The following is a 16,256-nucleotide window of genomic DNA, read 5'->3' as shown; positions in this document are numbered from 1 at the left end:
CGAAATACTAGAGAAAACGTTGCCGATGACTCTTAGGATGGACGCCCTGAGTAACTAACTATCTGAATAACCCATGAGTTACTGTGAACTTAACTTGCTGCTGAAAAATGTAAGACGCTAAATATTACTTTCTGACCACTAGTTCTATACCTCAATCGCCTTTATAATTTTGACTCTCTATGTGACACACAATACAACTAGTTTCAAAAAATGGCAATTTATTTTTTTTAGAAATGATTTTATTAATTCGTTTACGTCAGTGTTACGGCCTTCAAAATAGCCCCTATTGGACATTATACACTTATACCAGAGCTTTTTCCAATCCCCAAACAGTTCTGGAACTCAATCTGTGGGATGGCTTTCAGCTCTCTTAGCGACGCGTTTTAAATCCCCTCTATGCTTGTGAAACAATGCCGCTTTAAGGTTTTGTTTATATGTAGGACCAGAACATGTGCCAATGTCTGGGAAATCTGGAGGCTGAGGCATCATTACAGTATTGTTTTCGGCCAAATCATTCAGGAGCTGGTAACAAGGGACGAGCAGGTACATTTTCATCGTGCAAAACTGATTAATTTTTAGCCCCCATCTGGGTCTTCCTTTCGGATTTTCCTTGCTCGTGTTTCAGTAGGAAGAATTCATGGTTCACTAAGACGTTAAACCCAAAAAATACGGCGAGCATACCCTTCACATTCGATCGCATTTGTCGATTTTTTTTCTTTTTTGAAAGCAATACATAATGTTTGTACTGTGGCTATTCAGCTTTGGTTTCGACGTCATATCCGTATATCAAGGTTTCTTCGTCTGTTATGACATGTTTCGTTTCTCCTGCATTGTTGTTTACCTCATCTAGCGACTTCTAGGCAATTTTGATTCGGCGAATTTTGATAGTTTTAGAATAAATTCTGCGGTCACGCATTTCGTAGCGAAAACATCCAAAAACGTTTCATGGCATGAGTCGGTTGATACGCCAGTATCATCTGGGATGTCTCTGGTGGGAATTCGGTGATCGTTCATAATCATTTCTTGCACTTTTTTGCGATTTCGTGATGTGTTGGGGCAACCACACACTTACCATCTTCAACATCTTGACGGCCTTCTTCGAAACCCTTATATTGCTCATTGTTTAAGTCAAGTCAGACTAACCAAAAGCAATATCTTGTATTTATAAAACTCTGCTGCTCTTTATACCGTTCTTACAGCAAAATTTAATACAGTTTTCCTCATTCATTTTATACAAAACAAATAAACGCTAACACTACCAAAATCCCTGTATGCTGTTCAAAAAACTTTCGTGACTGCAGACGGTGACGACTTCGACAACCGCTGACATTTGGACAGGGGAACAACACCCATCACTTTCAAGACACAAATGCAACGAGAGAACACTCTGCGAGGACATGTAAACCCTCACTAGGCGGTGATACGCCAACCAAGGACGATAATACGGCTTGTACACTAAAACAAAATAAAATATATTGAAAATGAGGCACCACGAAGTAATTATCGAATGGAGCGGGAATAATTTGTTTATCTGTGCATCTACGCCACATCTACTGATTTCCGTCCCATTCAGATAATTCCTTCGTGGTGCGTCGTGAACGGTCCAAGATCAGTATGGTTCAAATGGCTCTGAGCACTATGGGACTTAACTTCTGAGGTCATCAGTCCCCTATAACTTAGAACTACTTAAACGTAACTAACGTAAGGACATCACACACATCCATGCCCGAGGCAGGATTCGAACCTGCAACCGTAGCGGTCTCGCAGTTCCAGACTGTAGCGCCTAGAACCGCTCAGCAACTCTGGCCGGCCAAGATCAGTATGTGCAACACTGAGTAACGTAGCCGGATAGTGGCGTTGTGATCATGTGGTCACAATGTTGGACTACGAATGGGGGAGATTTGGGTTCAAATCTCCCTCGTGCACTACTTTTTTTTTCACCAAATTATGAACTGGTCGCCCGGACATTGACGTGTCTGCTCGTTGTATTTAAATTTGTGTCTGTATAGAGGTGTAACGTCCGTTTGTAACAATGACGGGTAAAAAAGTGACCTACAGACATACGTACCTCCTATTTAAATTTGCTTTACTTCACGTCTATGTTCACAAATTTTTAAGTTCTCAGACTACCGGTTTCGGTCAGCAATGATCATCTTCAGCTCCTTTTTCTTTATGAAAACATGTCGTAATATACTGGTGCCATAGTGGCATCGTTAAATGATAAACACAAAATTAGCGCCAGCATCGCCAACATATATAAATAAAAGTATACACAAGAGTCATCTTGTCAGCAGCACTTCTGTTCTGTTGGAGGCATATATCGCTCAAATCGTTCAGATCACGATAAGACCAGACACACAAGATGAGCACGCAAACAACACACCACACTGAACAAGACAGGTAACCAGAGGATGCAGAGACTGCAAAGTAACGATGGACACAATACAAATAAGGAATAACATAAAAGAAAGTTGGCAGTGCATTAAGGCAGTACACTTCCTATGAGAGGGTTAAACAGATTCTCAGAGAAAACACCACGCGCAGGAGATCAGTTTCCATAACATAACAATGACTGCATCCGTAACGACAGCATCAGCAGCCAAGAAAATATTTGGTAAACAACAGCCTGACAACGACTATACCACACAAGCAGAAGGAATGAGCCGTATGCAGCAGACCACAAACGATACAACACACAAAACTGAACACCTACCAATCACAAACAAAGAAGAAACTAATCAAAAACCACAAAAATTGGAAATAGAGCACTGAGGCAGTCACAAAAACCAACAGAATTACTTCTTTCACAATGGGCCCCTAGAGGAGGATATGTGCACTAACAGATTGGGAAAGCAAGATATTTTTCACACTGAGTCTTATAACGGCCTTGTAGGCCAAAAACTGGAAAACTAAATAAAAAATTTCTTTTATACTACTTGTAATGAAATGCAATGCCATAAATTGTCCAAATAGATGATGCAACATCAATAAAGATAAACGTAAACATCGAAACATTGGCTATTGTCAAAGACATCACGCGGGTGCATTCCCATAAGTCTTTGAAAATTTTATTTCGTGGTAGAAACTCAAGTTTCACACACGTTATCTTTTTGATACATGACAACATACTAAATACGAGGGCTATCCACAAAGTAAATTACGTTCTGCAATTAAAAATAAATAAAGTATTGGAAATTTTTTTTATTATATACAGATGAAAGCCACACTTAAATACTACTTTTCTACATAGTTGCCATTTAAATTAAGGCACTTATCGTAGTGATGGACGAGCTTGGAAATCTTCGTCGTAAAATTCGGCCGCCTGCGCCTTCAACCACGTGGATACCTCTTCTTGAAGCTGTGCATCGTCATCAAAACGCTGCATAGCCAACCACTTCTTCATTGCTGGGAATAAGTGGAAGTCGCTCGGTGCCAGGTCGGGACTGTACGGCGGATGAGGAAACAACTCCCACTTAAAAGATTCGAGAACTTCACGAGTGGCATTTGCCGTGTGGACCCGGGCGTTGTCGTGAATCAGCAAGATCTTTGAGCCCAACTTTCCCCTGCGCTTGTTTTGTATTGCTCTTCTGAGGTTGTGCAGAGTTTAGCAATACCTTTGAGAGTTTATTGTAGTGCCTCTTTCCAGGAAATCCACAAAAATCACACCTTTTCTGTCCCAAAAGACAGTCGCCATTACCTTCCTTGCCGACATTGTCTGCATGCATTTATTGGGCTTTTGGGAGGAATTTGTGTGCCCCCACTGCATTGATTGCAATTTTGTCTCGCAGTTCACATGCTTAACCCATGTTTCGTCACCAGTAACGATGCGATCGAGTAATGAGTCGCCATCTTCCTTGTAAGCGTCCAAAAACGTTAACGCTGCAGCCATTCGCTGATTTTTGTGAATCTGTCAAGATTTTTGGTATCCATCTTGCACAAAACTTGTGGTAACCAAGCTTTTCGGTAATGATTTCGTGCAACAAACTTCGTGAAATTTGTGGAAAACTCATAGAGAGTTCCGTTATTGTGAAATTACGGTTTTCACGGACCACGGCATTGACTTTCTCGACAAGTTCGGCAGTCACTATGCTGGGTCTTCCACTTCGCTCTTCGTCGTGAACTTAGTTCGGCCATTTTTAAATTTTATGACCCATTGACGCACTCCACCTTCAGTGATTATGTTGTCCCCATACTCTTCACAAGGCTGCCGATAGATTTCTATCGGTGTACAGTTTTTTGCAGTCAGAAACCTTATTACAGCACGCACTTCACACTTAGCGGCATTTTCAATTAACGCTGACATTTCAAACTGTCACAGTAACTCAACGGAGTACAGCACGAACCTCTCACTAGCACGGCAGGATGCCGACTGAGTGGCGGAATGCCATGACACCAAGATGGCCGCGCTAGCCCCGCCCCTAACGGACACAAACGAAAACGTAATGTACTTTGTGGTTGGTTGGTTGGTTTGGGGAAGGAGACCAGACAGCGTGGTCATCGGTCTCATCGGATTAGGGAAGGATTGGGAAGGAAGTCGGCCGTGCCCTTTCAGAGGAACCATCCCGGGATTTGCCTGGAGTGATTTAGGGAAATCACGGAAAACCTAAATCAGGATGGCCGGACGCGGGATTGAACCGTCGTCCTCCCGAATGCGAGTCCAGTGTCTAACCACTGCGCCACCCCGCTCGGTAATGTACTTTGTGGATAGCCCTCGTATTTACTATGGCTGACACTGTACACATACTTTTCAAACGTATTTACCAGCACAACAACGGAAATATCGACAAACTGGCCTGTTACAGCACAACAAATTACAAATTTTCCTTTACATTTTTACACATCTCATATATCATGAGAAATTGGTATCCACTAATCTGAGTAAAATGCAATGGAAACATTGGCTGTTACAGCAGAGCAGCTGTCCCTGATTCTGTTGGATTTCTTCTTCCCGGCTGCCTCTGTGCTGTCAGCCACCTTGACATGGGCACTCATCTATGTGGTTCACAACCCAGAAGTGATGAGGAAGGTGCAGGACGAATTGGATGCAGTCGTGGGCCGCGGGAGACTACCCACACTAGACGATCGGCCCAAGTGAGCATGTCACACGTATCTCAGCAGACTTTATATTTATACACATTACTATGAGGGTCATTCTAAAATTAACCAGAAAGATATAACACTGATGAGGCATCTGTCCTGGTGGCATTGCGGGTATGTGACGTAGTAAGGAAAAAATGTAAGTGGAGCAGAGAATTTGTGGAGCAGGGAATTTGTAACACAGGTTGCAAATGGGAAAATCCAACTGCTTTTAATAAAGGGCAGATTATTATAACCCAGCACCTGAGAACAAGAATCTCTGAAACGATGAAGCTGGTCGGCTACTCATGTGCTACTGTCATGAACACCTATGGAAAATGATTGAAAACATGAGTAGGTGACAAAGTATTGTATGTCCTCATCTTACAACAGAATGTGTAGGTTGGAGGCTTGCCTGTTCTGTAAAGCAGATCTGATGACAGAATACTATTCTAGTGCAGGCACATTTGTTTTCGAGCTCATGTTGTCGAACATGGGGTACTTCACATACCACTATCATTTTCTCCTTCTTTCGTGTTGCGTCTGCATATGGTGTGTGGTAAGAATGATTGTTGGGGACCTACATATGAACTCAAATTTCTCTGAATTTACCAACCTAGTAATTTCTACAGACCCGTGTCTGACTCCTATATGTTTCCATGTTGACTGAACAACACTTTAAGTTATGACTTCAGCACATACTGGCTCTCTGTGATTGTACTGTGCACCAGTGGTAACGTGTTGCCTGGCCAAATGAATCACATTCCTTATTACACCATGTTGATGGTCATGATTAGATATGTCATCATGTAGGTGAACAGATGCTCAAAAAATATACTGTGCCACGGATGCTGGCTGCTGGGAATGGTATAATCCTATATGTGACATTCACCTGGACTCCCAAGAGGCCAGTGGTAGTGACTGAAGGTACAGTGACAGCGGTACACTATGTGAGCATTATTGCGGATCACTTGCATCCATTCATATGAATGGATATTAGCAGGATAACTGTCGATGTCACAAGTCTATAATTATGCTACAGTGGTTTTACAGAGCATTATAGAGAACTCACATTAATGTCTTGGCCACATAATTCTCCTACCCCACTAGAACACATCTGGGATGCTATTAGGCACTAGCACCATGCTCCCAAACCAGCAGCTCATAATTTAGGGGAATGGGGGAATTGTGTGACCCGTAGGTAGTTATATGGTGCCATATACCTCTGGAAACCCCAGCAAGGACTTGTTGACTGAATCGGTGCCACACAAAATCCCTGCTCTACTGTGTTCCAAAGTTATATGAAGTGGCAATTAAGCAGGTGGTCATAATGTTTTGGCTCATTGGTCTATGAAAATGATATGGTGAATCAGTTGTAAACTCAGTAACGTCAGGAAATTGTAGTGAACTTCAGGAAGATCTGCAGGATGTAGAAGGATTGTACAGATACTGATAGTTAACCTTCAACATTATATAAATGTAATGTATGGCAACTAAACAGGTGGAAAGTTCACTATTATTTTGTTAAAAAACTATTCAGTTACATAATTAAAAACAATATCTAGAAACAGCAACAATGGCATAATATCGAGAAGTGCCTCTTCAGGATAACTGAAGATGGAAAATGAACATAAAACTTGTTGCAGGAAAGTCAGACGCTTGATAGGGAGTTATTAAAATTATCTGACTGAAATATAATTCAGCCACAAAAGTGTAAGTTAGCACATCTTTCTTTTGATCATTTCTTGAGTATTACTCGTCAATTTGGGACTCTCCACGAACAGAGGAGATAGAGAATTGACAAAGAAAAGCTGTAATTTTCATCAGGTTTTCATTTACTAAGTATGACAGCATTGCAGAGATGCTCATGAAAATCCTATGGCAGTTGCTATGAGAAATTTTCTACTGCACAGAGATGAGAGGTTTATTGTTGAATTTCTGATAATCATTTTACTTCCTCAGACACGGGTCTACAGAAATTACTAGGTTGGTAAATTAAGAGAAATTTGAACTCATATGTAGGCCCTCAACAATCATTCTTACCACACACCATATGCAGATGCAACATGAAAGAAGGAGGAAATGATAGTGGTATGTGATGTACCCTCTTCTTTATTTTAACTTATGATGAAACTTGGGTACATAATTCTGTGCCAGAGCCCAAGACTCAAAGCATGCAGTGGAAACACTCTGGATCACCTGTTCATAATGAATAAAAAATGCAACCATTGGCTGGTATGCTAATATCAACCATCTTTCTTAGTGCCATAGTCACATTTTCTTTGAATTTTTAGAGGAGCAATATACTATCAACAGCATACACTACTCAGGCATGACTGAGAACAGAGTCAAGCCCACACAGAGGAGGAAATTTCCGGGAGGGTAGAGGAAATGCATGCCGCTTCTTCAAGACAAAGTACAACCACATACACTACAGCCGATGCAGCAGACTGTTGGTAGAATGGATGGGAGGGATCCTACTTCACATTCCTTATAGCTCTGACCTTGCCCTTTTGGGTCTTTGCCTGTTTGGTCTCATGAAAGAAGCTTTGCATGACATCAAGTCCAGTGGTAAAACAGAGGTAAATAACAGAGTTCAAAATTTGTTTCGAAATAAAGGTAAATAATTTTTCATGAAGAAAGAAGATCTGAAAGAAGATGGTATGAGTGCATACAACTATTTGAATGCATGGTGTCTGTTCCCTTGAAAGAACAGACACCACACAGATCCCACAGCTGTAAAAACATTGTATGTAAAGTATAGGGGGCTCTGGCTGATAGCAGACATTCCTCTTCAATTTACATATAGAGTGCACATAAGTTGTAGGGGATTTCAAGGAAAAATGAGAGAAAAAGTTGTTCTGATTAAGTAAACCAGTTTGCTGTACAACTATTTGTCTGTTTGGTTATTGAATGACCCTCTTATTTTATTATTATTATTATTATTATTATTATTATTATTGTAATTAAATTACTTGGCAATGAAGATTTTATTCTTTTGTTGCAATGTATATGATTAGTTATACAGGTTATTCCTATGTATCTCCATAATCACTGAGTTTCATTTCATCCCTCAATGCAAGCACTTTCACTCTTTTCCTGAATCATTGCAAATTCTCAGACTAGTGATTTAAGACCTCTCTAAGTAAACTGTCCTACTCCCCTACTTCTTTATTTGTGAATGGAAATCTGCTCACAGGTTTGTTTATTTCTTTATTTGCCCTAAGATGTATGGTTTGGCATCTAGTGGCTATGGTAAACTGTGATAACTATTACATAAAAATAAAAGGTTCACCATAATTTCATAACAGAGTCTGTGGACAAATCTCGCTAATCTTCATTTGCCACTCCATTAATTTCAATGAATATAACACGTTTCTTCAAGTTTCTCATCAACTTCCAAATTTAAAATTCATTTTAAGCTATGTCACATGAAAACTAGAGTGCTTATGCTCCTTTGTTCTTGCAGCCTACCGTATACAGAAGCAACACTAAAGGAGGTGATGAGGATTCGAACCGTCACCCCCATCTCTGTACCCCATAAGGCCATGGAAGACACCACCCTCCAGGGTTACACTGTGCCCAAAGTGAGTCTTTGTTTATGTGTTTCTTTACTTCTGCAGTGAATATGTCAAACCCTAAAAATCTGCAAGTGAGCTGGAAATTTTACAAAAAATTAATGAGTAATTTGTATCATGGGTTAAAGAAGAACGCACATGCTGCAGTGGCCAATGTACTGTGAGGATATTTACACACAAGTCCACAAGAGAAATATCATTACAGACTTTTTCAAGAAATGTCTTTTACAAATAGATTTTATATTTATAGCTCACCTAATGCACAGTTTAATACTAATTGAACTACATCTTTTGTGTTCATATGTATCTCATAACTTGGGCTTGTATCGTAACAAATGGAATTTATTCTGTCTTGATTTGACATTTAATAATAAACTACAATGGAGACATGATGTGTGAGGCAAGGTAAAGAAGGTTCTCTTTTGACCTGTAGCCAATGGCGGCTCGTGAGTATACATTCTGGGTGTTCACAAATTTTTAGATTCAAATAAATTTGAGAGTGTGAAGCTAATAGCATTTGCTGTATAACAGTTATGCTTATCAACAGATTTATACAACTACAGCCACTGCCAATAATAACAACAACAACAACAATAATAACAATATTATGAAGAAGATAGTTGCTACTCACCATATATTGAAGATGCTGAGTCGCAGAAAGGCACAACAAAAAGACTGTCGGAAAGTTAGCTTTCGGCCAACAAGGCCTTTGTCAAAAACACACACTACTCAGTCGCTCATGACCACAGTCTCTGGTGGCAAAGGCCTTGTTGCACGAAAGCTAACTTTCTGACAGTCTGTTTCTGTTTGTTGTCCCTTTCTGGGTCTCAGCATCTCTGCTATGTGGTGAGTAGCAACTACCCAACTACCCTTTTCATAATATTTGTGCATTCCATTCTGGATTTTCCATTGTTTAATAATAATAAGATGCATAGCTTATCTGACACAAGAAAGAATTATTCTTGTGGAATTGCTTTGTTTTGTACGTAGTTAAGTACAGGTTAGGACAATAACGAAATAATGCGTAGGCTCTCTTTTCTTCTTCTGTGTAAGTGGGAGTTACCGTACTTTTACATTTTTTCGGACAAATTTACAGGATCCCTAACAGATTTATTTGTTCACAAATTTACTCCTGAGCTGAAAATCAGATATCCTTACGCTGCACCTACACAACAACTTACGCTATCTTTAGAGTTTCTTGTTAAATGTTCGCTTGTAGTCACGCTTATTTGATTTTCGTCGCTCTCTCACCCGAAGGATCTGTTCTCAGAAGCCCTAGTTCCTTTGCAGCTAACTTTTCCTGGCAATTTACTTTTCTGTTACCAGATTGAGATTTTACTCTGTAGAGGAGTGTGCGCTGATATTAAACTTCCTGGCAGATTGAAGTTGAGTGCCAGACCAAGACTCGAACTCGGGACCTTTGCCTTTCATGGGCAAGTGCTCTACCGATTAAGCTACCCAAATAGACTCATGATTCATTCTCACAGCTTTACTTTTTTGTTAGCATTTAAAATAGATTCAACGTAGTTCGAAAGCCAATTCCCGCACAGTAAACAACCAACTCTAAACACGAAGTGCCGTTTGTGGCAATGATTAAATTCAAGTAGTAATGTCTATCAACATGGTCACTTGACTAGAATACAAATGAGATCCATAAGGGCCTAAATCACACCACCGTCGATCCCTCACTTAAGTGAATATCAGAAAAACCAGTGATACAGCTTTTCGTCAATTTTCATATATACAATGTGGGCCTAAAGCAGGCAAACCTGACTCACCATAGGATCAATAGATATCAGATGCACGAATGAAAGCTCCAGTCTCATAACTGACAGTGATGTGCTTATGATCCTCAGCACCTAAAATGGATTACTGTATTATAAAATACATAACTTACTACCACTCATTCAGAAACCCACAAAATATGTTTGCTGTCAGTACAACATTAACATATACTGGCGTCCGATCTAATTTCTCAACATTCAATGAATTATCAATCTGAGGAGTGTGCTGTCATCATAAGAACAAACTTTATGTAAACGTTACACTATATAATCTTCTGCGTTTGCTGGACTCTCAATAAATTTCATTTCACATGGAGCGGAAGCCAAGCTGTCTCGAGTACAGTCAAAATACAACAATTCGGATACGTTTTATGCTGTGCGTTACACGTACATCAACTCAGTGATGATACGAGGCAACAGCTTTACCGGTGCTTTTTACTTGGACAGCATTGGCTAGGCAAGTGATCCTACTAACCTGCTGTGATGTGAAAACGTATAAAAATACGAGCAGAGAAACAATGTAACTTAATTTTTAAACAGAAAGAAGTAATATATGGCAAAACTCAGGCGATATGCTTCGTAGGTGACCGGACGGAAAACATAACATGCTCTCGATCTTAGCTAACATAGTATTGTAATTGAAAACAAGAGTGATGAAAATTCCTGACTTTAAGAAGGGTAATTTTTCTTCATGAGCTATGTGTGGCATAAAAGCGCTGATTTTCTATATAGTTAAATATTTGAAGTCACTGAAGGTATTACAGTCACTCGTCTGGTAATCTCTAAACTCCTTCCGTATCGGACTCCGAGGGAATACGGTACATTTCAGTACTGCTACATTGATAATGAGGCAATCAGCAACAGAATCCCAAGCCAACAAAAAATACACATTTTCTCCTCCTCCTTTATGATGTGCTGCTCTGCATTTCGCCATCGCTCAGCAGAGACGTGTTACAAAGCTTGGTGCATTAGTTCCAGTACATGTGGCAGCTTAAATGTCTTGTTATTTCTCGTGACAGATCCCTTAACTTGCCTCCAGATCAGTTACATTGGGTTCAGATTGCAATATTACGGAGACAACTATAAAAATGCAACATTTGTACAGTGTGTTGGATGCCGCAAAAATTGTTTCCCACGTTTCTACAATGCTTTTCACTTTGTCTCTTGAGAGACCACATCCATCCTACAAAACAATTGGCGTATAAAATGAAGAATATTTGATTTTTCTCCAGAAAATGTAATTGTGTAATGTTTTCTTAATTTCAAAAGTCTTTAACAATTTTTTACAAATTTCGATAATTAAGAATGTATATTTGCAATGAAAACCAAAGTTTTGCGTGTGATATGTCATTAGAAACTAGAAGACTTGCATTTTTCTTGAAAAATGATGGTTAAATATGAATTAATTAATGTATATTTGATGACTTCTATATTTAAATGACTTCGGTATTCAAACCAAACATAAAGACATTGTAGCTCAGTTTCGAACCGCCACCCGCCAGCATACACGATAATCATTCCACTAAGCTACCGTTTACACCACGCATACTAGTAACATACTTTCTCTTTTATTTATTACATAGTGTGTCTTGAAAACATCAAAAGCTGATTTTTCTATGTAATCTTGTGAAAAACATTAAGAACAACTCATTTCTCGCCATTGACAGTGTTCCGCGCGCATGTTTCGCTACGAAGCAGGAAGCAGTGTTATCCATTTTCACCGTACTTATGAACAGCAAGACAATCACAGTACAAATAACTTTTACAGAGACGGTGACTGTAGGCGTTTTTAAAATAAAAATTACGTAGTTGAAAGTATAATTAAGAAAAATGTTGGTGGCTGTTAATACATCAGAATGTCTTAAAGATTCTTTTACAGTGACGTAGTAATAAGATATCTAATACGTAAGTTGGATCTACTTCCAAAAGACCACGGTACGAGGTCTACGGCTGCTGACCAGTTATTGCATTTATTTGTTTCCCTCACTCTCATCTGATACTTTCCCCTCTTTGGGGAAGTGTGTTGAGGAGTTTGTAGTGTTTTGGCTTTTATTCCAAGTGTTTGATGGTGTGTGTGATTTTTTAATGTGATTTTTGGATGTCTGTGTAACGTCATGAATGTTCTGTGTGTGTCTGGTACTTGCCTGAGGTTGGCGAGGTGATTGATTTTAGGGGGAAGGGAACAGGATTAGGACTTAGAGATAGGGATTTTCTGTTCGACTTAGTCGCTGAAGATCGTCATTCGATGTTTGTGCTTGTCACTGGACATGTTATTCTGACCTAGGGACTGGATGAGGTCATTTCCAGATCTGGAAGAGCTCTCATATATGGCCCTTGCCCATTCTTGGAAATGCTCGTTCAGGAAGAGGATTTCAGCTGTGGCGTGCAGAACATCAGTGGGGAAACCCAGGGGTAGATGCAGTGCCCTCCTTAGGGCATGGTCCTGGAGCCTCTGGAGTTTGTTCAGATGCTGCTTTGCTGCATATCCCCAGACAGGGCATGCATACTCCATTACCGGCCGTATAATTAATTGCCTGATACACAGTTACTCCTTCAGACCAGGGAAGGGATCTAGATGTGTTGAGGATTGGATGTAGGATGGACATTATGGCACATAACTTTCTGTAGACCTCATTTATGTGGGCTTCACATTAAGACGAGAGTCCAAGGTTACGCCAAGATACTTTGTTTGCTTACATCAGGCTTATTCTTATAGTAGGATTTATGCTGAGTGAATGAGGATAAAAGTCTGCCACAATGTGCTACCACCTGGTGGCACTGATGTAAACCTCTAGTTGAATGGCAAGAGCTAGTTGTGCACATTGTTTATATAAATCCGTATGAATTTGGCTCATGAGGCAATTACATCACACGAGTTGCGCATACACAAAAAAGTCTCCTAAAAACGTGCACAACAGAAGGTGTGCTTGCGACCCTGATGCCATGTTTCTCGGAGTCTAGAGGAATAGTAATATATTAGATTTAAGTACCGTATCTTTCACATTGCAGCATCTATGTTAGTTTAACAATAATCAGAGAAAAATAACCACTAAATCCACAAGGTGTTGAAAGTTAGGATGTTCACATGCTCTTACACAGCAGCTGCCACTGCCTGTAGTCATTTTTAAGTAGAAAGGCATGTAGTTCTTTTGTTAGCCTTATTTAGGAACAGAACTTTCTCCTAACATAAAACTACTTGGGTGCAAAAAGTCATTGGTCACATCAGGTGGCAATCTAGAATGAGAGCTTCTTTTAACTTTAATGTAATGAAATTTGTAAAGGAAATTAAAGTTTAGTGAGAAGAAATAAAAACTTTGAGGTTTGCCAGTGACATAATTCTATCACAGACAGTAAAGAAATGAGTAGCATCTTGAAAAGATGTTCAGGGCCTATAAGATGAACACCACCAAAGTAAAACAGGGTTGATGGAATGTAGTTGAATGTTGAAGGAATTAGAGTAAGAAATGAGACACTAAAAGTAACAGTTGAGTTTGCTGTTCGAATTGAAGTAAATAGGATATAAAGTACAGATAGCAAAAGAGAGAAACACATTTCCGAAAAAGAAAAATTTGTTACCATATAATATAAATTTAAGCATTAGGGAGTCCTTCCTGAAAGTGTTTGTCTGGAGTGTTGCCTTGTACAGAAGTGAAATGTGATAAGCAGTTCAGACAAGAATGGAACAGAAGCTTTTGAAATATGTTGCTATAGAGGATGCTGAATATTAGATGTGTAGATTAAGTAATGGGGAAGTACTGGATCAAACTGGCAGAAAAAGAAATGTATGGCACAACTTGACTAAGAAGAACTCAGTTGACAGGACTCATCCTGAGGAAAGGAGAAATCATCAGTTTGGTAACTAGGGAAGTGTGGGGAGCAAAAATTGTAGGAGACCAAGGTATGATTATAGTAAGTGTGTTCAAATAGATATAAGTTGCAGCAGTTATTCCGAGATGAAGAGGCTTGTACAGGATAGATTATCTTGGAGAGCTGCATAAAACCACTCTTTGAACTGAATACAACAACAATAACAACAAAACCAGAGTAACACACTCCTAACATAAGAAAGTATACTTACCTTTCCAAAAATTATTTTGCTGTAAGTTAGCTGTGTCATTGATGCATTTAATACTGTCCTTTTCAATATCTGAGCTAACAAATGTTGTATACAGGAACTGATAGTTAGTATAATATTCAAATTAGTTCATCTACTTTGCTATCCATCAATATTTGTGATTTATTCAGTGTCATTTTAACAGTGGTCAACTTCATAGATCAAATGTTCTTGAAAATTTCTTAAAAATTAACTTCAGAGACTAACTATGCAGATGATAAATTATTGCAGGCTAAACTGAAGCTGACTTTACAAAAACATTTTAATTTCTTTGCTAAACAGATTTTGAGACTGACTTCTTAAAGTATTGAAGTTGATTGCTAAATGGAGACATAGATCATGTCTGCCAGTGGCACTGTACACCACACTTAGCTAAAAGTTGGTATATGAAACATATTTTTGCAGTAAAATTATGCATTTTTTGACATGGGAAAGTATGGCTACAAAACAGTACCGGTAACAATGAAATTTTAAAACAATTACATTTTAAGATTAAAAAATTGTGGAATTTGTACCACAACAATATGTTGAATAAAAAACTTTTTTAATTACACAAATTCTCAAAGAAGTCAAAATGTTCTCCTTTGTAAAGAACGAAATGAGGGTTTCATATAAGATATGTGGGTCCTAAAACAAGTAATTATTAGCAGAGTCAGATTTCTAAGTGCAAGAACTTTCCACGAGTCTTCAGTTATGAATACTTCCTTAACTATGTCTAAACAACAATATAAATTATGGTAGATTGCTACTCACCCCATAGAGGAAGTGTTGAGTGGCAGACTGGCATTTGTAAAAGTATATTGAAAAGTAAACTAAGCTATCAGATTCATTGGATTTAGAAGTGCCTGTGTGTGTGTGTGTGTGTGTGTGTGTGTGTGTGTGTGTGTGTGTGTGTGTGTGTGTGTGGAAAATGTGCTTGTCTCAATCAAAGCCTCCTCTATGTGATGAGTAGCAATCTATACTAACAAAGTCATACTGTTTTATTATTCCATCCTAGATTTTTGAATAAAGATTCTGGTAATATTCATGAATATTCTGGTAATATCATGAACAATAAAGAATAAAATTTAACATATTTTTGTTGGTACTACACACATGGCTGTGCCTATTTCACATAAGAAACATTCATTTATTTCAATATTAGAATAAACTAGTTGCAAACAAGGATTAGTCTAGATTGTGGATCTTGTGCACTGTATACAGATTTATATACTGTTGTTTTTGGGTCTTTTCCTGGTATTTTTGGAACAAGGGATTGCATTACAGGCTTCAGCTTCAGTGAATATCAAAAACATGGGGATAATGAATAGTACTTGACTTTCAGTTGAGAGTAAATTTTCCATCAGAATACTAATTCCTCCCTTGTATGTGAGTTACAAATTAACACAATATGTGAAAGAACTGAATATGTGATTTTCTTATTGTAGGGAACTGTTGTGATAACATGCTTAATTAGCATGCACATGGATGGAGATCTGTGGGGTGATCCAAACAACTTCAGACCTGAGAGGTTTTTGGATACTGATGGAAAACTCAGCAAGAAAGACTTTACCTTGCCATTTGGGGCTGGTACGTATACTGCCTCTTTAGTGTTACAGTCATTTTTTAGATTTACCAAGAATCCAATCTGGTAACACTGCTACCCACCTTTGTCCAATGCAGCACTACAAGAACAGTATTAGGCCTATATAAGTTGTGTTTAAG

The 16,256-nt window shown here is 38.9% G+C and overlaps 1 protein-coding gene across 2 annotated transcripts in view; it reads left to right on the top strand.

The window, feature by feature from the left end:
• LOC126178310 (probable cytochrome P450 304a1) overlaps positions 1-16,256 on the top strand; it is a 157,261-nt gene that overhangs the window by 127,287 nt on the left and 13,718 nt on the right. For both annotated transcript variants that reach the window (XR_007536222.1, XM_049924522.1), the window contains exons 6-8: positions 4,911-5,091; positions 8,546-8,663; positions 15,980-16,121. Coding sequence is in view for 1 of the 2 variants with exons in the window: in XM_049924522.1 (XP_049780479.1) it covers positions 4,911-5,091; positions 8,546-8,663; positions 15,980-16,121 (441 nt within the window). In the remaining variant the exon portion in view is untranslated. The remainder of the gene's footprint in view (positions 1-4,910; positions 5,092-8,545; positions 8,664-15,979; positions 16,122-16,256) is intronic.

The sequence above is a fragment of the Schistocerca cancellata genome, chromosome 1 (assembly GCF_023864275.1).
Source record: "Schistocerca cancellata isolate TAMUIC-IGC-003103 chromosome 1, iqSchCanc2.1, whole genome shotgun sequence".
Classification (NCBI taxonomy): domain Eukaryota; kingdom Metazoa; phylum Arthropoda; class Insecta; order Orthoptera; family Acrididae; genus Schistocerca; species Schistocerca cancellata.
The sequence above is the reverse complement of the archived record's forward strand: the minus strand, read 5'-3'. Positions and strand labels throughout refer to the sequence as shown.